General features: G+C 38.1%; 1 protein-coding gene across 1 annotated transcript in view; it reads right to left on the bottom strand.

The window, feature by feature from the left end:
- si:dkey-112m2.1 (transmembrane protein 132C) overlaps window positions 1-21,419 on the bottom strand; it is a 124,728-nt gene that overhangs the window by 22,507 nt on the left and 80,802 nt on the right. Inside the window, exon 4 of the mRNA XM_057360948.1 lies at window positions 3,740-3,926. Within this exon, the coding sequence (XP_057216931.1) occupies window positions 3,740-3,926 (187 nt within the window). The remainder of the gene's footprint in view (window positions 1-3,739; window positions 3,927-21,419) is intronic.

Genomic DNA, 21,419 nt, shown 5'->3' with positions numbered 1-21,419 from the left:
AGTAGTGTGTGTGTGAAGGTCAGGAGACAAGAAGGTGAACAGCTTTGGTTAATGAGAGGGAGACTATATCAGTTTGTGGGGCTACCAGGTAATAAGTTTCAGACTGATGCCTGAAGGTCTAGACTGCCAAAGAGGTAGACTGACAGACATGTGAAAAAACAAATCAGAGTGTGGTTTATTCAGCATCATTTTTAGGGGTGTGACAATGTTACCAGTTGAATTTAACTTCAAACTTGTGTTTTGTGTACCGTATGCATCAGACATTCAGTAAACGGTCCATGCCCGACCCGTGACATCTGAGGCTGAGACTAAGGTAAGAGACAAGCCTCCCTCTGATATCAGAATTAAAACCACATCTTTCACCTATTGCTCATTTTAAAAAGTCAGTGAGGAGAACCTTACTGCTGTTTGCGGCGTTAAAAAAAACACAAGACACAAAACACATTTACTTTTCTCACTGGTAAAGCAACATAACTCAGGAAAAACAGTCCAGTCAGCAGTTCATTACCATTTATGGACGTGGAACTATTTAGCCTCATTTGTTTGAGGTCACTCGCAATTTTCTCTCATTTTAAAGAATTACTTTTGGACTTAACCCAATTGCCTTCTCTATTATAAAGCTATCTGTATGCTCAATTAAACCAAATTAGAGCTAATTAAAGTGCCAGGCATACTCTTGCCTCGGAAGACACATCTACATGTCCTGCATTTCCTGTGCGATGCATCTTACATAGTGCATAGAGCTACAAAGTACAGAATGTTGAAGAGGCGTTTTATGAGAGGCGGTGGAGGCAGTGCTTGCTCAAATATAAATAAACAACCTACAATACAGAAATAAAATAAGTGAATTATAGATGCACCTCCATTCGCATTTAGATCTTAATGACACCTGTTTTCTTTAGTAAGGATCTGGAGCCATTTTACAGAACCTTCTTGAGTCCTAAGTCTAAGGTGCAATGTGGCATTTTTTTGGAGGATCTATTGAACAGATCTATCTACAGAAATGCAATGCAATATATACATAACAATGTCTTTAGAGGTGTAAAGACCTTACATAATGAAGCGTTATGTTTTTATTACCTTAGAATGAGCTATTTCTATCTACATACACCACGGGACCCCGTACATGGAATTTCCCATGTTGTTTCTACAGCAGCCCTAAACGGACAAACTGCTCTACAGAGCGCGTTTCGTAAATACATTATCTCAACATTTATTATGGAGGCTCTAGAGAAGAAAGTCACGCCTTTCAGTAAAGGCAATCAACCGTAGGGCTGCAGCTATCGATTCTTTTACTAATCGAGTATTCTACAGATTTTTCCATCGATTAATCGGGTATTCGGATAATAAGTACTTTTTCTTTATTAAAAAGCAATACTAAATATACAAGAGAAAATAAGACAGGTCTCTTTTTTAGAACAATTAGTTTTTATTGCTGAAATAGCATACATTAATATCTGTGAAAACTAAACCCATTTAGTACATTCCATTGCCATATTAAATTCAAAATGCAATATAATACAAATATATAAATAAGAAACATGAATAAAAATGGAAATAATAATTTCAAACAATAGCCTATGACTTTTATTTTTGCAGGTTGTCAGATGCTTATTTTTTAGTATGTCTGTTTCTTCACTCAAACAATAACATGTTTGTGAAATAAACTCTCAGCGCAACTCTGGAGGTGAAGTTCATGTCCTCATTCAGCGCAGACGCAGACAAATTCATGAGCATCACGCGTGTAGCACGTTAAACTGTGCAGTTCATTCACTCAGACCAGACAGATGAAATGTGTAAATGACAGGATTCGGCGTCCACTAGTCCGCATCTAGTTTGATGGACTCAATGCAGCCGGAAAACAAGTTTCACTCGTAAAATAGACTAAAACTAAGTCAAATATCAGTTCACCATTTCAATAAGCTATTAGGGCTGTGACGGTGGCAGTTTTTTACCACCACGGTGGTAATAGACAAATCGACCGCGGTGGTGCGGTGGTTGAGAAATATATATTATTTATATAAATAATATTTATATTATTATATTTGCGTGTAGCAACCACATGACGAGTGGAAGAGAAATATAGACCTTATTTAAATACTTGAAATTGTTAAATAATTGAAATATGATATCTGAAATAAATGAGGATGAAACATCCGTCAATGTTTAACACGCAAATCCATCAGTGAAACAGCACACTACAGCATATAAAACATTTAAATAAACATCAGTAAATAATGAAAACTTAAATGATATAAGAAAGCTAAATACTAAATAAAAAAGCTCTTGTTGCAGTAACTTCAGTCAGTGGCGTGTTAACCCTTACAGTCCTTAACAATTCCGTTTGAAACAAACTGTTTAAACCTACATTGGCTTTCCTATTCAGATTGCCATAAAAACTTTACTTTTTCCGACTCGTTGATGTGAAACTTACTTGTTGACATTGTCCAGATTAAAATGTGTACAGCTGCACTAAATGCGCGTTCAGAAGATGTGCACAGGAGCGCAAATGAAGAGATGCTCTCCGCAACCGCGGCAAAACCTGCACGCGCTCCGACTAAAAAAGCAAGCGGGTCATAGCCAGTTTTGATTTTACGTATCTGTTCATTTCACAATAAGATCCATTGCAAAACCCGCAGAATAACCTGGGTTTTGCCGTGCAGGCCTGCGCTCGAACGCACCAACGGAAACGTATGCCAATAATTTCTGTTAATTTAAAATCTTTTAAATAAAACCATCCACAACTGAAAGGCTACAACTAGCAATCGTTATCGCAACTCTCATATTTATTACACCTATATTTGTCAGAGTGACGTGCACTACCGCTTTACCATCGCGGTGGTGCGGTTGTTACGGCAACCGTCACAGCCCTATAAGCTATCAGTTATTTATCAGCATGAGAAACACGTGTGAGCGTGTGAACATACTAAAACGCGTGTGTCTCACGGTGAATGCATGAGACTTCAGAGCCCTGTAACATGAATAGAGTTTAACGGGCTGTGCGTCAGTAATAACGGTCCGTGGGGAAACGCAGTGCTCCGTGTGTACTGTAGTTAAATGGATTAAACGAGGCTTCGAGGCAACACAAATTGCCTCGATGATTTTTTGTATTCGAATAACTCGAGTTACTCGAGGAATCGTTTCAGCCCTAATCAACAGTCTAATGATTCTAATGAACTATAAAGTTGAAATATAACATAAAAACCTGACGTGACTTGATTTTAATAAAAAACTATGATTACATCAAAATGTTGAAAGCTTAAGTTAAATAGCATTCCATTTGCATTAAACCTGGAAAATGTGTCAGAATCAAAGTCAAACGGAAACATGAATTTACATTGAACTAAAATTGCAGAGGCGACTTAACCTGCTCATTTCACAGTCTAGCACACAGTACTGTTACACGGAATGATGCATATCATTGGCAGACCGTAAGAATATTACGAGCGGAGATGAAAAATCTGTGATTTTCAAAGTCTGAATTGATCTTTTCTAAGAACGCACTATCCTGCAGCAAACGAAAGCACAAACAAAGCTGTGGAGATCAATAAATCACATAAAGCCTTGTTGAGATAATAAAAGACATACTAAAGTGAGAATGTCTCTCTCTGGGAGATGAGAGGAGTGTTTGAGCGCTGTCTGAGTGGCTACTTGGAGATAGTAACTACTGTATGAGCTGAACAATTGCTTTTACTGTGTTGCATCGGAGCGTTGATGAGTTTATGAGGACTAAACTCACCATAGCCAATGGCACGATGCCCCCAAGGTCATGCGGTGCCAGGCGGATGAGGGTTTGAATCTCCTCTGAAAGGGTTCGGGAGATGGGATACTCGATCTGCCAAGTCACAGAGCGACTGCCCAGAGGATCCAATAGCCCGTTTACTTCCAAATCCACCTGGAGGACCTTCTGGAACCCTGCTTCCACCCTAACACAGGAATCAAACAGAATTTTTTAGGAATAAAGTACATTTCATTATTTTGGATTGAAATGTAAATGAATAACATTTTATAGACATGAGCATCCTTTATTAGAAGAAGAAAGTCTTGTTTATTAAAGGAGCCCTATGTAACATTGACACCTAGAAGTTGAGCAAATTCTAAATATTGGCGAGGAGTCCTCTTCAGACTCGACGCTCACAGGAGTTGCCAGACACTTACAGGAGTGTAATAGACTTGGTCTGTGTCGTGTCATAGCTGGGGGCGTGGACTGGGGCGGAGTCGACATGGGGGAAAGCATTCTTGTCCCCTTCATTGGAAGTGCATGGCGTTAGTCAGTATGGTCTACATAAAATCATTTTTTCTGTTCAACAGAGCAAGATACATAGAAAAACCGAGCCGTATTGGGTGGGAGACTCAACGGAATGGCTGGAGGTGTCGTTTCGCGACAATTTTTGTACCAGATTGAGTCTCCAGCTATGCGACAACTGTAATATCAGTATCCCAGGGTCATTCAAAAGTCTATATTTTTATCCCATGTTCATTAAAGCTATGATATAAAAGACTAACATGTTAAATGAATACGTTTTATGCACAGTTTTGACTGTAGCATGCGACGGTTTCCCACATAGATGTCCATTATAAGGAAACGGCTTAACGTGGCTCAAGGCAGCGATAAACTAACACAGAATTTTCTGTTATTATGTTGATGTTTGATATCAGTGGTAAAGAAATGTATTTAATTATTTGGTCATACATGGTCGTTGTTTCGGTTTTGAGCCACGAAGCTGCTTTCTTATAATGGACGTCTATGGGGAGGACAAAAGTATGTGTAAGGGTTATTTTAATCAAAAAACAGTTCAGTGTCGCAATTAAAAACCATATAAGCATTAATATGTTACCTTGGACACTTTAAATAATTTGTGATTTAGCGTTCTTATGATTATAACTACAAAACTAACTCTATGACGGAGTGTAAGATAATAAATAACTAGTCACACAAACTATCCCAAACTCGGGGTACAATTTACCAAATCACAGAATCACTAAATGAATAAGTGCTCTTCACGTTAAACGTTATAGAAAGTCCCTGAGTTGCGGTGCAGGGGGATGGGACTACACTGATCTGTTTTTTTTCCGCAGTATATAAAACTTCAGATCGTGGTTTTTTAACTTATTCGAGATTCAGAACACCAAAAAGCAACTTTTCGACCCTGCCCCAAGTAAAAATCAGTTGTAATCATTACAAAGAGCTAAGATCAAGCACCTAATGAGGTCCACACGCATTGATTGTAATGGATTTTTTTCCCCACGGCACAAACGGATATGACGTTTTTGTGGGCGTTCCCAGCTATGCCGACCAAGCATCAACTCTTACACTAAGTTTATCTGATAATTTATATGTTTGCAGTGGTTTTGTTGTTTGCAAATATAACTCAATGAGCAACTCGTTTCAGAAGTCGCGTCGTCCAGAGGTTGCATTTACAGGCCATATTGCTGTCTCGTTTAAATAACCGTAATAAAATTGTACATTACTCCTCGTAAGTTGCAAAATAATATAGTAATTCTTTCTAAGTTTGCAACGTAATAGTACCGGAAAGGGTGGAATCTGCTCTGACCCAGATCGTTTGATTGCTGCAATATGCTGTGATTGTCGCCAACTGGCAATCGAGCGGTCGAAATATGTGGGTAAATACTAGTGGGTAAATCGACAGTGGGCGGGGTCACACGGACCAAAACAAAAACAGACATTCCGGCACAGAACGCACATTGCAGAGTGGAATAACTGAACTGAACTGAATATGAACTCAGCATATTTCCTAAATGTCTGTAGACATATTAAGGTATTGTTTTGATTGAATACAGTAAAATTATTACATACAACTTTTAGGCAGTGCCTGAGGATGTATTTCAGTGTTTGATTTGCTTTATCATAGCTGTCACATTTTGTATTTGTTGTTATGTGGCTACCCTCCAGTGCACGCTGCATTGGATGAAGGGGCAGTCATGCGACAATCTATTGGCCCTTTAGTTTTACTACACCTGGTGTGTGTGGGGGATGCAGGATGCAATGTACATGCGCATGTGTATGTGCTAGTTTACTCTCATTATTTCAGTTCAACAAAAACACACCCCAGCAGCATCAAAACAAACCGAAAGAAAGAAAAAGCAATTTACTTTTGGTCCAGCATTTTCAGAAAATATTTCCAAAGCAGAGCATAACATTGTCTCCACTGATTGCAATGCAAACAAAACTGAAATGCAATGAATAAAACCAAAACCATTTGATTCACAGAAGTCTGGGTTTGGTCTGCCTGGCTGCTTCGGCCTCCGAATACTTAGTTAAAACAAAATAGCACATGAAAAATTCCTAATATCAAAAAGCAAATTAAAATACTGAACTGCGATTGAATTCACATCTGTTAACATGACAGAAAACCATATTCTTTTCTCAGAATAAGCCTCGCCAGAATCAGAATATGATATGATGCAAGTTCTTGTCTTTAAAGAACTCTCACATCAGAAAGATTCACTATAAATCACAAAATTTTTAATGCTTTAATACTTCTTTTTTTAATAAAACATAGAAAAGAAATTTTGCTGTTTGGTTTGAATTTCTCATATAATTTGTAGATTTGTTTTAAAGTAGCCTAATCTGAAAATATCAAAACATTTTGAGAAGGTATCAAACCTTGTTGGTTAACAGCCCATCGACCTTCCTATCTTTGGGTAAATTTAATTGAGAAGCGAACATAACTATGCCCTATTCACTATGAAGTGAATGATTGACTATGAAATCTATGAAATCAAATTTTACATTTACATTTATGCATTTGGCAGACGCTTTTATCCAAAGCGATTTTACATTGCATGATCCTACACATTTGTATGTATTTTGCTGCTTCATCAAGGTAACATTCCAATTTCATGGCTGTTAAGATACAGAAATACATAAATATAAATACAGCATTTCCCTAATAAAACCACTCGTGTGCGAGTCCTCAAATCACAAGACGTTCTAATAACTTTCATTATACAATCTCTGGGTTCTGATTTCACTGTCATGGAAACAGTGACGGCAGGATATCTTTAATAGGGCTGGGCTGATACCACTTTTTCACATCCGATACTGATACCGATACCATAACTTTGAGTATCTGTCGATACCGATACCGATCCAATACCATCTCCATCAACCTTTTTATCAATTAAGCTGTTTATAACACATTTGTCAGCCATACAAAAAGCATCATGCTTAAACTGTGCAACAAATGTTCTATTGTGCAAAAAAACTGAAATATGTAACCCACAACATGACTTAAGACTTAAGTTTAGATTTTTATTGAAAATGAGCTTAAACATACAAAATGAAATTTAAAGTGCAACTGTGTGCAAATTCCAATAAAGTACTGGATGTAACGCAACACTCAAAGTAAACCATAAATTAAGTATAATAAATTAACATAAAACATATAAATTACCTCCATCACAAAATGTACAGTAGAACACAGTACAATAAGCACTCACAAAATTTTTCAAAAGTAACCTCTTTGGTTGAACTATAAGAGACATAAACACATAAAAATAACCATTTAAAATGGATTTAGTTCCAGAACAAAAAGATACTTGCAATGTAAACTAAAATATTTGGTTAAACTTCAAGTTTCCCATAAGACGTTAAGAGATAGCAGTAGGTTCCCTACCTTTAAAACTGCCACAAAAACCACTGACTCATGTTTTAAGAGTCCTTCCGTCACTTTCTTCGTTATCAGCTTTGCTTTGTTGCTTTCGGGGGGAAGTTTCTCACGCTTCTGAATGACTTCCTGTAGTGTTTGTTGTTGCGGAACACTTTTCTTCTTGGCACTGGTTGTCTGCATAAATTCCTCATACTGCTTTAGATTATGTTTATGCAAGTGTTTTTATCAAATTTGTCGTATTATAGTTTCCCGCTTTGCCACCTCTCAGAACGCTTACGTTGCACACATTGCATTCGGCTTGGCTTTTTTTCTCCTTTAACTGTAATGTATTTCCAAACAGCTGACATTTTAACGATGGACTATCACCCACGTTTTCTAATCGCCGCGCTTTACGGCATGTCGCTCAGAGCATGTCGCGCTTTAAGGCATGTCGCGCTTTACGGCATGTCACTCAGAGCATGTCGCGCTGATGGTATTGGATCGGATTGTGCCCCCCGACTTCTACAATATCCGATCCACTAATTTTCGCCCAGTATCGGACTAATATCGATACTGAGTATTGGATCGGCCCACCCCTAATCTTTAATAAGCAAATCTGAGAAGATCATATCAGTTTTCACACCCGTTCTTATCTGTGATTTTACATAATAAAACGACTGCACTGTCAATCTCTGCCAGATTTCGCATGCTGTAAATTATTTTGATTTCAAGAGACATTATCTGCAAGGAGCAGAAAAGTGAAACTGAGGACAGGAAATATGTGTTTAAGAACAAAAAGTCTTGTTAGAATTCTTGATGACTATAACTAATCCTAGGGTAGCAATGTCACAATAGCGTAATTTTAGAACTTGATACTCCAACCATTGAAATATCAAATATCATTATTCTTAATATCATAATTCTTAGCAATTCAATACAGCTGCAAAAATGAATATGCCATACACAAGCCTTTATGTAAAAAGTGAAATGTTAATCAAACTACAGTAGTAACAATAACAATAGCAGGCTTTAAAGGGATAGTTCACCCAAAAATGAAAATCCTGTCATCATTTACTCAGCCTCTTGTCTTTTCAAACCTGTATGACTTTCTTTCCTCTGCAGAACACAAAAGAAGATATTTTGAAGAAAGCTGGTAACCGAACAGTGCCGGCGCCCATTCATTGTATGGACACAGAACCAGTGCAAGTAAATGGGTGTCAGTTAACAACATTCTTCAAAATATAATTTTTTGTGTTCTGCAGAAGAAAGAAAGTCATGCAGTGTTTCTTAGGTAAACATCATTGTGTTATCATCTCTGGCCAGCAGATATTGGTTAACCTGGGACTATTTAAAGTAAGAGCCATTTTATTTTGCTAATGGACCTAGTGCATTGACAGACAGCTAAAAAGCTCTGGTCTTCTGGGAGAAACATAGCTGACACTTTTGATGCCCTTTACAACAAATACATTACCTTGGCAAATACTGACTTTCCAGAACCTCACTAAGAGCCCTCTTAGCTTAAACGGTTTAATGAGGTCATTGTCAGTTTTCTCATCCATCGCCTAAAGAATCAGACCAGCAAAGCCATTAGGTTTGAAATGTAGGGTCAGGGTGTGTCCAGGAGAGGGAGTCCTGCAGTATGTCTTCATCAACATGGAATATTCCTGCCACATCAAAAATGCTAACACTGGTTTATTTCAAGACGTTATTTTACACAGTATGACTTGTTTAATGTACATGCACTGAATCCATCACTATACTAGGGCTGTGTATTGGCAAGTACCTCCCGATACGATACATATCACGATAGATGGGTCACGATACAATATATTGCTATGTATTTCGATACGATACACATTTGCGATATATTGCAATACTTTAAATAGAAAATGTAAAAAGTAGAGCTAGAAATACAACATGCTGTGCACCACCGGGGGTTTTCTGTAAGGATAAGTGTAAAAACATCCCTTACCTCTGCAGAGTGGCCATGATGTGCGATGCATGGACCTCAAATTGTGGATTGCGCCCCTCAAGTGGGTAGCACAGGGGAATAAGGTGGCTCACGCAAGTCACTTGGCTGTTGTGGTGCATTATAGTTAAAACAATGAACATGGGCAGTATAAAACCTCTGGTTCATCCGTTCTGCAACAAACCTACAAGCCTACAAACAGCATTATTTTATATAACTCATTACTCCATGACTTATTTTGAAAACCAAAGCACACCCACACATCAGCTCTGAGAGCTCCAAGCGTTCTTATATTTTTCACCATGCTCGCTTCCACTTACTTTTGGCCGCATGTATATGACATGATTTTAAAAAATATATATTGATAGTAGAGGTATCACTATCGATACACTATCGAAAAAAAAAAATATTGCAATAGTTGTATCGATATTTTTGCACAGCCCTACACTATACTGTACTGGAAATCTGCATTCGACAAAGCTCTGCCGTGCAACAGAGGTTACAAGGGCAGTAGATGTGAAAACAGTGAATATGTATTTTCAAACCACAAAAGAGTGCTTTGTGAAAACAGGACTGTAAAGCGAGACGTCTCAGTGAGTTCTCATGTGAAGTCTTTGAGAGTCGAGACAGGTATTCAAATGCTCAACTTTTGTGTGAATGGATTGTTATGTCAAAACGTATCAAAATGCAGAGAAAGCCAAAAGAGCGTCGAGATAGACTTGCACATACAATCCACCGTAACCGTCGGAGGGAGTGAAATTCCGCTGAAATGTACAACTCTGATGACAAAAGCTCTTGCTGCAGAAGGTGGAGAATTAATATTTAAAGTGGAGTAGGTGAGATTCCAATCTTTCAAAAGCTTTCTTCGACAGAAGAATCCATAACAGAGTCTCTTCAAAAAGACACAATGCCTACCTTATTTCACACGCCATGTGTAAAGCGGAAAGAATGAAAGGGTGGGATAAAACAGGGTAGAGAAAATAGAAAATGCTTGCGTTGTGGAGACTCTAGGGTGGATATATTCATGCACAGTGGTGATCTGCTTAGCACTGACAACAATGATACATCAAACGAACAGAATCAATTTGACTACAAAGACACTGTGGTTGGCACCTCGCGGCTTGGGGAAATAAAAGCCAAAGACCAGGAGGTAATGGCGGCTAGCGCGTTAGCTTTGAGTAAAGCTGTGGAAGAATTTCATTTCACAGGTTGCGGAGGACCCAGTGAAACAGCCGTGCCGAAGGCAAGCCCTTCCCCTCCTGCTGGAGGATTTGCCAGTCGTCTCTTCCACTCATTCCCCTCTCAAAGGCAATGAGGACCTCCAACAAGCTAAGCATGAAACTCAATCACAGTGCTGGCATGGGGGCTCTGACCTGCATCATGCTCGCTAAGGAAGTTTACGGTCTAAAGACTGAGTTCAGAGAGTCAGAATAAAGGAGAAAAGGATGAGAGACATCAGAGACGTTCAGCCCACACACACCCATTTAATTAACTATCGTAAGAGTTAATAGACACCCTATATTATCTTGCTGAGCGAAACTTTACAATAACAGCCTACAATAAATGATTATAATATACTAGTTAAGTTTCCATAAAGAAGATAACTGGTACACTGGGAAGTGCGCAAAATCTAAGATGACTAAGGAAAGCAAAGAACAATAAAAATCTATCTAAAGCTTCAGTTATAACCTATTCAACATATTTTATTTTATTTAATGTTATTATAGAGTCATAATAATATGTATTCAGACAGCATATTTGTTAAAGGGATACTTCACCCAAAAATGAAAATTCTTTCAAATTCTGTTTTTACAAACTTGTATACATTTCTTTGTTCAGCTGAAGATATTTGGAAGAATGTTAGCAACTGAGATTTCTGGGGCACCCTTGACTACCATAGTAGGAAAAATGAATGTATTTTTTTGTCTTGTTAAACACAAAAGAAGATATTTTCAAGAATTTAGGACAACAAACAGTTCTGGAGCACCCTTAACTACCATTTTTTAGCCTACCCTAGAAATCTCATTGCTAACATTCTTCTAAATATCTTTCTTTGTGTTTAACAGAACAAAGAAATGTATACAGCTTTGGAACTACTTGAGGTTAAGTAATTCGTGACAAACTTTTATTTTTGGGTGGAGTATCCCCTAATATTCAACCAGGCACTGAACAGAGTAGACTACCCATGAAAAGTCATTTATTGTAAGCCAATGGATTCACTCTGGAGTCGATTGAAGGGACAGACTAAATTGTTCATGATACTGGTATTTCACACTGTTCCACTTTAAGCGTATATACTTATAGCTGTCTGTGTTTCTATGAGAGCGAGAATTACCCATGGCTCAATTCTGTTTTATGGATGAGTGAAAGCAAGAGTATCTGTTTGTGTGCAGATGGGTTAGTCAATAACAGATAACAAGTACCATAGAATTATCTCCAGAATCTTTACGATGTCAGTCTCCTATATATTTTTTTCTAATCCATAACAGCAATCCTCATCTGTAAGAGAATCAGAAAACTTTGACAAGCAAAGAAGCGCAGAGCACATGCAGTTCAAGACCTCTACTGCTTTACGATTCTGTTAATCGAGAGATTTATATTATTCACATAAAACTATACACAATTACATTACCAAAAAGAGATCTAAATCTTCTGATATATTTTTGCCTTGAAAAAGGAAATTAAACAAGAATGTTGTTTGGTAATTTAAATGTGCCCCATCAGGAAGAAAAATCTCCACTCTGCACCCTCTAAGGAGGACGCTAAATTGGCTCATTTTGGCATGGAGCTAAAAAGCTACACAATAACGTAGTGATGAAGATATGAATTTTGCCTTGGTGACTTTTAATTACCCCGAGCACATAAATGTGCATAGGTCACCATAGCTTCTACCTGCAGGAGCCACCAATAAACATTCCATCAAGAGAATCCTTGAAGATGTAAAGAATGAACAGCATCTATCACAAAATACAAGAAAGTGCCACATTGAGTGTTTACAGCATTTTCTCATGCACCTTCAGGCACTTATGTAATATTAATGGCACTTGCTTGGTGCATCTCCCACAGGAACTTAAGATGAGGCGCGTATATGGATGCTGAGGAAAACTGTTGCCCTTGGGTGAGGAATCCAGCTGAACATCATTTAAATCCATTTGCCAGATATCATCACACTTTCCCACTCAGTTATGATTTATGTTATCACCAACGCAGATGGTGAAGTAAAATGTAAATAAACTAAATTATCTCAACCAAACCTTGGTACAGATAGGCAGGTAACAAAGTATCCACAACCATAAAATCATGTGTGTTCCAGGCTCATCTTTGAAGTATGGATATGTGTTAAAAATAAATACATCAAAATAGATTAAACCAGTCTAACAGGCTTTCTACATGAAACATGATGGCTTGAGTATGTCTGCACTGGAAGCATTTTAGGATAGCAACAGAGTAATAGGTGAAAAGCTGAATATTAAAATATGTAATATCTGTATTTTCACAAGTGGACTGACTTGAATTAGAAGAGCAGAAATTAGAAACTTGACACGCTGGCTTTGACATAATGGTTGGAAAAATATAACAAAATAAAATTCAATAACAATTCATGCACATATGCGGTAGGCTATTTAGTTTGAATGCGCATAAGCTTTTAACATTTGACTTTGAAGCACAACAATAAAAAAAGATCACTGTCAACTTCTAAAACCATCAACACACACAGACCAACAAAATCAATCCGGCCAGGCTTGGAGCTTCGAGACCTGTTAACATGGTTTAGGCTGGTTTCCTTTTTAGCTCCAAAATTCCACAGTAAACAAGCTAAGAAATGGTTGAATAAAGCAGACATGATTTAATGAGGCTAAACACTTAAAACGCTCTTGAAGAACCATGCCTGCGTGTTTACACGGACGTGCATTTCTTTCCAGACTGCCTCATTGATGAATACTAAAACTGAAGCAATTCAGCACACATCACATCTGTAGCCCTCATGGGCATAGCAGAATATACAATAAGTGAAAACATGGCAATATGACGAATCATTTTCATTATGCTACAGCGAATAATAAGAGCTGTCATTATCCCAACTGATTCATGCTCTGCATGAGACAATATAATTACGCATGCAAATGTGTGCTCACATGGGATACACGTACGTGTTAAGCACACATGCATCAGGTACGCTAATGCCGGTGTTGTATCAAAATCCGACTCCCCGTGAGATTACGACTCCCCTGTTTTCCCCTACGAAGGTTAGGGTTAGGATTAGGTGTGGGGGAGGGATTTAGAGATAGGGACCACAGCAGCATCCTAAGTGAATGAACCAATCAGAAGTAGGGGAGTCGTAATCTCACGGGGAGTCGAATTTCGGTACAACACCGGCATGCTCCTGAGACCCTCGCGCTAATACGAGAGAACCGTTCTCGTTCCTCCAGAGCACTTCTTTGATTTAACTTGATTAATTTTCTTGCCATATGTTTCCTATTTTTCCGCCATTCACTTCCATCCTTCTGGTCATGAAACATGATATTATTCGGTTCATTCAAAGTGAGGGAGGAATCCAAATGACTGGAGCTCTGTTTTGAAACTGATGAACTTCCAATCACTCACTCGCTACCAGAACAAGCAGTCAATCGCTAATTGGAAGCTCCCATCCGTAATACACTCAGGCTAATTAAAAGAACCAGATCTAATTAAAAAACATGTTGTACTGCTATCTCCCCAAACTGGTTGCCCCCGTACGAGTCATTACAAGGGCTGTATCCGCACACAGACGCCCAGACTCCAGGGATGCCGCGCTCCATATGCAGGCTGTGGGCATTGCTTTTATTGCTACGTAAATAAGTCTCTAGCAGGGATGTTTTCTCGGAGGCAATCAGCTTGGAAAATATTCAACGGGACAAAAATCAAACAAAACAAATATTATTATTATTATATATGAAATATAAGATCAAGTGTGTCATTTAAAAGTAACACTGTCTAACAGTACAGGCAGTGAACATGGTTTCAGGCGGAGACTGTAGGTGCGTCCCAAATCGCACACTTGTGCACTATTCTACGCCACTTTGTAGTATAAATAGTGCGAGTAGTGCGTTCACATTTAAAATCCTCAAAAAAGAAGTGCACTTTAAGTACCCGGATGATGCACCTTTTCAACCGAAAATATGAAGTGTGGAACTGTGGACACCTCACGCACTCAACGGTCGCAGTTTCGCTTACGTAGTGGAAGGGAGGCGGGTCTATCAGACGCTGCTCGAGCAAAACTCTCCTGCAGAGTGGTAACGCTTCAATATGATGATGAGTAAAGTAAACACATGAAAACTAACATTAAATGTACAATGTTCAAGTTGATTTTTATTCACACGCATTGTGCCGTGCGATTGACGTCATTTGCACTCGTCTGGGAAACCGATATATTTCCGGTTAGTATAAAACCGTTGAGTATTCCGTTTGGGTAGCTATTTCCGACACTACCCTTCTAAACTTCATTCACTACATGGTTGAGTGCATAGTGTATAGTTTAAGTGCAAGTGCATCATTTGGGACACAGCTTGTGTCTCTTTTACCTCCCTTGGAGTCATCGTTTTGAGGTCTTGCTCCTGCATTTTCACTCATGACACAGCAAATACAGGCATAAGTGCCATCAGCAGTCAGCACTCTAAGTGGACAATCATTTCGCAAAATATTTGACCTGAAATGTGACCTGAATGAGTTCAACAGGTGAAAATAGATGAATGAATGTCAAAACACAATGATATACTGTAACTACATCATGTCCAAATTGAAATGAACCTAAAAGAACCGATACTCAGTTCAGTTCAGTTCAAGTAAAGATAGAAAAGACGATTGAAGTAAACTAGTATTGTATTATTATTGGTAAAGCATTACAAACATGATTAATAATGCTCGATCAGATTTTGATGTAACTTGGTTTTGATAACAAGGATGTTAATATGCGCAATGCAAGCATTCTAGTAATAGAAAATTAGAAACATAAGGAAAATAGTGGTCCATGTGCCATTAGAGTGAAAGTCAACTAAATAATAAATTAGGGCTGTCAAACGATTAATCGTGATTAATCGCACCCAAAATAAAAGTTTGTGTTTCAAATATGTCTGTGAACTGTGCATATTAATTTTGCATTTATAAAACATACACATACATGCATATATTTAAGAAAAATATAATACATATACACATTAATAAACACTTATATATAATTTAAAGTATAACTAAATATATACATGTAAATATTTCCTAAATATGTATACATGTATGTGTATGTGTTTATAAATACAGAATTAATATGCACAGTGCACAGACATCTATTATGTAAAACAAACTTTTATTCTGGATCTGATTAATCAGACCTAAAATAAATGTATATTGGTTTAAATAAACAAAAAACAAGGACTGGACTTTAATTCAAGTATAAGACAACTGCCTGGTCTTATGGCTTATCATTTGCCAAAGCTAAATTCATACAGGACAAGGTTCCTTCATTGACTGCTTTCATTAATAACCTGCTGTAATGTTATAAAATGTATGACAGAATCACATACGGAAATACATACTATCTTTTACAGATTCACCAGAAAGGGACGTACAGTATAAGGCAGGGTGTGAACATTGAGAAAAGGGATGGCAGTGACCTTTTGTCCCCTACCTATCGATTACACTAAAGTGTGCAATGAGGCCTGACACGGGTCACTCAGGCCAACATTCATTTGATTTAGTACTCCATTAGTAAAATATTAGGCTGAACCAATATTGATCAACTTTGGACTGTTTATATCTTACACCACGTCTACCAAATGCAACCTAAGTTTTAGGGCATTTGGTTAGGACTCCGCTTGCTTTTATTTTTTGCATTTTACCTGTGTACTAATATTGGATGTACTCCAGAACCAAATCCCAACTGGCCCTGTATGCTAAACACATCCACAGCAACAAGATGTTTCCAAATGCCACACGAGACACCTATAATGTCATTTTGTCGTGTGAGGTCTCCATCAGGAGTGCATTTTGACCCACGGCACCAAGCAGCAGACACACACACAAGCTCACAGTGTATTGCTGATTAATGCTCCCATGCAAAGTCAAATGTAATTTGGGGATATGTCTTGTAACATATGCAGATTTCTGCAGCACAGCCAAACCGCAACACCATATTCATAAGCTCATTGCAAATGTGTACGTAAGAGCAGAACAGCTCGCACAGTTTTACCTAAATTGATGGATTGTTCTCCGGGTAGGCTAATCGTGGCCGGAGGCATTGTTATGGAAAGTAATACCCCATACGGGCTGGATGGTGGGTTCCTTTTCTCTCCGCCGAGAAGAAAAAGACGGTCAATAAAAGATCTGTGGCGAACAGAACCCCCAGCACATAAAGAAAGATGTTTTAACATATTACAGCATGCATGTTTTATAACGGAAAATGAGCTCACGCTGGCAACAAGAATCACGCAAGGCCATGTTTATTTTTAGGAGCCGCGAACATCAAAAAACGTTTCTCTCATATTTCAGTGCAAACATCATTACTATAATAGCGTACAACATCTTTTCAAGCCACGGGTGAAGAGGAATATTGCACGGGCGGAGGAATTTGCATAAACGCACACCCACGACTTTGCCTTTGGGTATGGTGTCCTCTACAGTTTAAGGGAAGAGCCCCACTATAATTTACACAAATCTACCAACACGACATTCAATCAATGACAGGGCTTAAAGCACAAGGCCACGGGCCTCATATCCAAGACAGTAAATTAGTCTTAAATCAAACACGCCCCCAAGTGCAATTCAGGCCAAGCCACAACCGCTGCATCTTGGAGATGAAGAAATTTTAATGGGCAGTTTGAGCCAACGTCAGCAGAATCTTGTGTCGGGTCATAATCTGTGCAATTATCTGTATAATGGTATGCAGAAAATGCATGTTTATTTGTTTGTGTTGTTTTTGTGTACAGATATATTAGAACCAGGTGTGTTTTTTTCTAGGAGGCAGGAAAATATCTTTCACAGTAAAGAACGACTAAAAAAGAATATGACAAAGTTGCCCTGCAAGACAACATTCTCAACCAATCCTGAAATTGTCTGAATTTACTGTACAAGATTTATACAGTATTACACCATCAATGTGTCAAAATGGTGTAAATACGTAAACTGAATAGTTTTCAACTCAACCACTCAGACATGACAGCCGAAATAAATGTGTGATGATATGTTGGTAAACTGTTTTTCAGTGAATAAATGCTTGTGACCCTCAAACAGCTTTTGCTGAGAATTTGTCGACTAACGGTCTTAGAATAGTAACAAAACATCAGTACTAACAAATGAAAAAAATATTCCTGTAACTGTCCTTTTCTACTTTTGGTTACTTAAAGGAACAATAAGCCATTTTTAGGAGGATCTATTGACAGAAATGCAATATAATATACAAAACTATTTCTTCAGAGGTGTATATGTAATTATGTGCTTATGTAATGAACCATTAAGTTTGTAATACCTTACAATAAACTGTTTATATCTACATACAGAGCGGGCCTACATACATTGAATTTGCCGCCATGTTTTGTACAGCAGCACTAAACGGACAAACAACTCTACAATGCGCGTTTTCTCTTCCTCTCCGCTGCGGTATCGTGGTGTAACGGATCGCGGGAAGATCCGTGATCCATACGGATCATGCTCTCCGGTGCGGAACGCATGTGACCAGCGGATTACTGAAAGTTTATTCATCATTGAGTAAAAAAGTAAAACGCGCTCTCGCTCGCTCTCCAGTTTCAGCTCCAGCGCGCTCTCTCTCTCCAGTATCTGGACGAGTACAATATTAAAGCAGTTCCAGATAAACAATGACGCTCAAAACTGCTCCGTCATACAGCTAACATTACACAACAACATATCTTGGTATGTTAGTATGTTACTCACATACTGATTCGAATCAAAGCAACCTCCTCGGGGGTGATTTTGAGACGATCTTTCTCTCCAACGTCTCTCTGCTGGAAAGTTCTCTCTGCTGGAAAGTATCTCCATAGATATCTGTGAGTACATATCTGCTAAAAGCCTCAGTACCGCGGGTCTTAACGTGTCTCTGCTGTAAAGTCTTTATAATACTAACACAGGTCCTTGCTCCTGCCTGACTTTTATCCTTCTTTTTAAACTTAAAATCCACAAACCTTTTATTTTATGTAATACACAAGACATAGCTCTTTCTACAGTCTTTCTAATGCCCGCAAAATCTCTTCCCTGCGTCAACATGAGAACGACATCTTTTTGTACTGTGGTGGCCACCGTCGAGTTTGGACTGAGCGATTCGTGGCAAATCTATAATACAATGCTAGTGGCCGCTGTTAATTAAGAACTGCGCCTTTAAAGGGACAGTTCCCAAAAATAAAAATTCTGTAATAATTAAATCACCCTCGAGTTGTTCCAAATCTGTATAAATTTCTTTGTTCTGATGAACACAGAGAAAGATATTTGGAAGAATGCTTTTTTACAAATTTACAAAGCAATTTTTCCTACTATGGCAGTCAATGGTGGCCAAGAACTGTTTGGTTACAAGCATTCTTCCAAATATCTTTCTCTGTGCTCATCAGAACAAAGAAATGAATACAGATTTGGAACAACTCGAGGGTGAGTAAATAATGACAGAATTTTCATTTTTATGTGAACTGTTCCTTTAATGTCTCAATCAAAATCACATTGCTTTGTAATATAAATATTCTATATACCTTTGTAATAGTTCCAAGTAAGGTAAGCCATATGTACAAATCTAATAGAACTGAAACATGAATTTATATTTGATTATAAAACACAAATCCAGAGAGAAAGCTTTTCTTCCTCATTGCAGATCACCATGGGCCCTTGGTCAAGTTTCATCTCTCAGGCGATATTATTTGATTTTTCATGCCTGGATATCCCTACACGCACATATTACACTAATTTGTTATGTATTTACATATTAATTCTTCGTAATCTCTCTACTGCCCTTGCGTTCCGTAATCGTCCTTGCGTTATTTATGGCCGTACCTCCGCGCGCACTAATGCTGATATGACAAGCTCTCATCTCCAATAAAAAGGGGGATTTGTAAAGCACGGCAACCCGCGTGCGATCACTGGACGGATTTAAAGCATCGATCACACGTTATTTAATTTGCGCGAGTGGCATATGAATCTTAAATGCCTAGCGTGGCCTTGAGCGGTTATGCAATCGTAAACGAGCCATAACGGTCTGCGGGCACATGGCTGTGTGGAATGAATTAAAAACGGGGGAAAATATATTTACAGGCTCCTTCATCATTAATGATAAACATTGGCCCTCCCGCACCCTAACTAAACAGCACGCTTTAAATCTCTTACAATGATTTATATCGGCTCCTCTGCCCCACCCCCAAACTCCACAAACCCTGATCGATACAATAGATAATGCTGAGTTTTCTGGTGTCCTGTTATACTTTATACAGGGATATTCAGATCTGATATCTCTCTCCTGCGCGTTCTCAACCCAGCCTGTATGCCCCTCCCCAGCTTTATCGGGCAGAGAAACACGGGGGTTGGTAGCTATTTTGCCAACCGAGTGCCTGGAGACAGTAAAGAGGGTTGTCAGTGAGGCTGGGCTGGCCTCATGTGATAAGACGTAGTGTACAAATCCAGGGTGGCAATTTAATCCCAACCATCCTGCAGCACTTCATATCGCTAACACCAACTAGAAGTGCCGCGGTCTCTGTATTCTAACGTACCAACAGATACAGAGAAAGACACCAGCGGGAGTCAGAAATAATACCCTCTGTTCTTATAGGGCATTCAACTTCAGATGAGGACTTGGTGCTGAATGTCAACAGTGAGGATAATACACTAATAAAAGACTACATACAGTATAGTACATACTACTGTGGTGTTCATGTGAGAGGTGTAAGTTCAAATCTAGGTATTTTTATGCACAAACGTATCAACTGGTTAACATTTTTCATCTATTTTACTGATACTTAGTTGTTTAAGCTTGCTAAGCGATGATACATTTGCCCACATTACGTAACATATAGAATTCAAATGATAGATAAGACAAGCTTTATCTTCTTTTGTCTAGTCTTGTTTTTCATTTAAGTTTTGCATAATGTGAAGCTATTTTTGCATTGATGCCAGACTCATCATTCAATTTTTATGAATAATTTCATTTGTTGGTTTGCGTCCAGCAAGCTGCAAACAGAAAAATATTGTAATAAAATCAGATGATGGTAATTTTCAAGATTATGCAGAAATAGGAATAGCCACAATTTAATATATAACATATATTTTTTAAATGTTCTTTTAATACGTATATACTGTTATTAATATAATGTTTTTCGTACTATAATATAAAATATTTGTCTTATACAAGACTAATTTATAATTTACTTATATTAACAGTAAGGTCATGTACTAGCTGGCTGGACTGGACTGGGGGAATCAGATATTCTAATTTGTTTTTTAGTAATATACTCCGTTCATGTCGGCATAATTGTCATATTTTTCTGTGATTAAATTGACAGATCATTATTTAATAGATAATACAAGTGTTAAATGTTTAACTTTTCGAGACCCGGCCCCGTTTACAGTACATCATTTACTATATATCAGAGATGAACCGATTTATCGGCGAATAATCGGTATCGGTCAATAAAAGCAATTTTTCACACTATAGGGAGATAGTTTAAAAGCAGACTATGATCAGGGCCGATATGATCCGTCAACACCTGACCGATTAGTACTGACTTTCATTTCTTTTCTACTCTTTCTATCCTTAAAAAAACATCCTTAGCTTTGTATACTGTGGTGGGCTATATAAGACCAGTTTTTACTGCACTTAC

Source organism: Triplophysa rosa, linkage group LG19 (assembly GCF_024868665.1).
Source record: "Triplophysa rosa linkage group LG19, Trosa_1v2, whole genome shotgun sequence".
Lineage (NCBI taxonomy): Eukaryota > Metazoa > Chordata > Actinopteri > Cypriniformes > Nemacheilidae > Triplophysa > Triplophysa rosa.
Note: the sequence above shows the minus strand (reverse complement) of the source record. Positions and strands in the feature narration are given on the sequence as shown.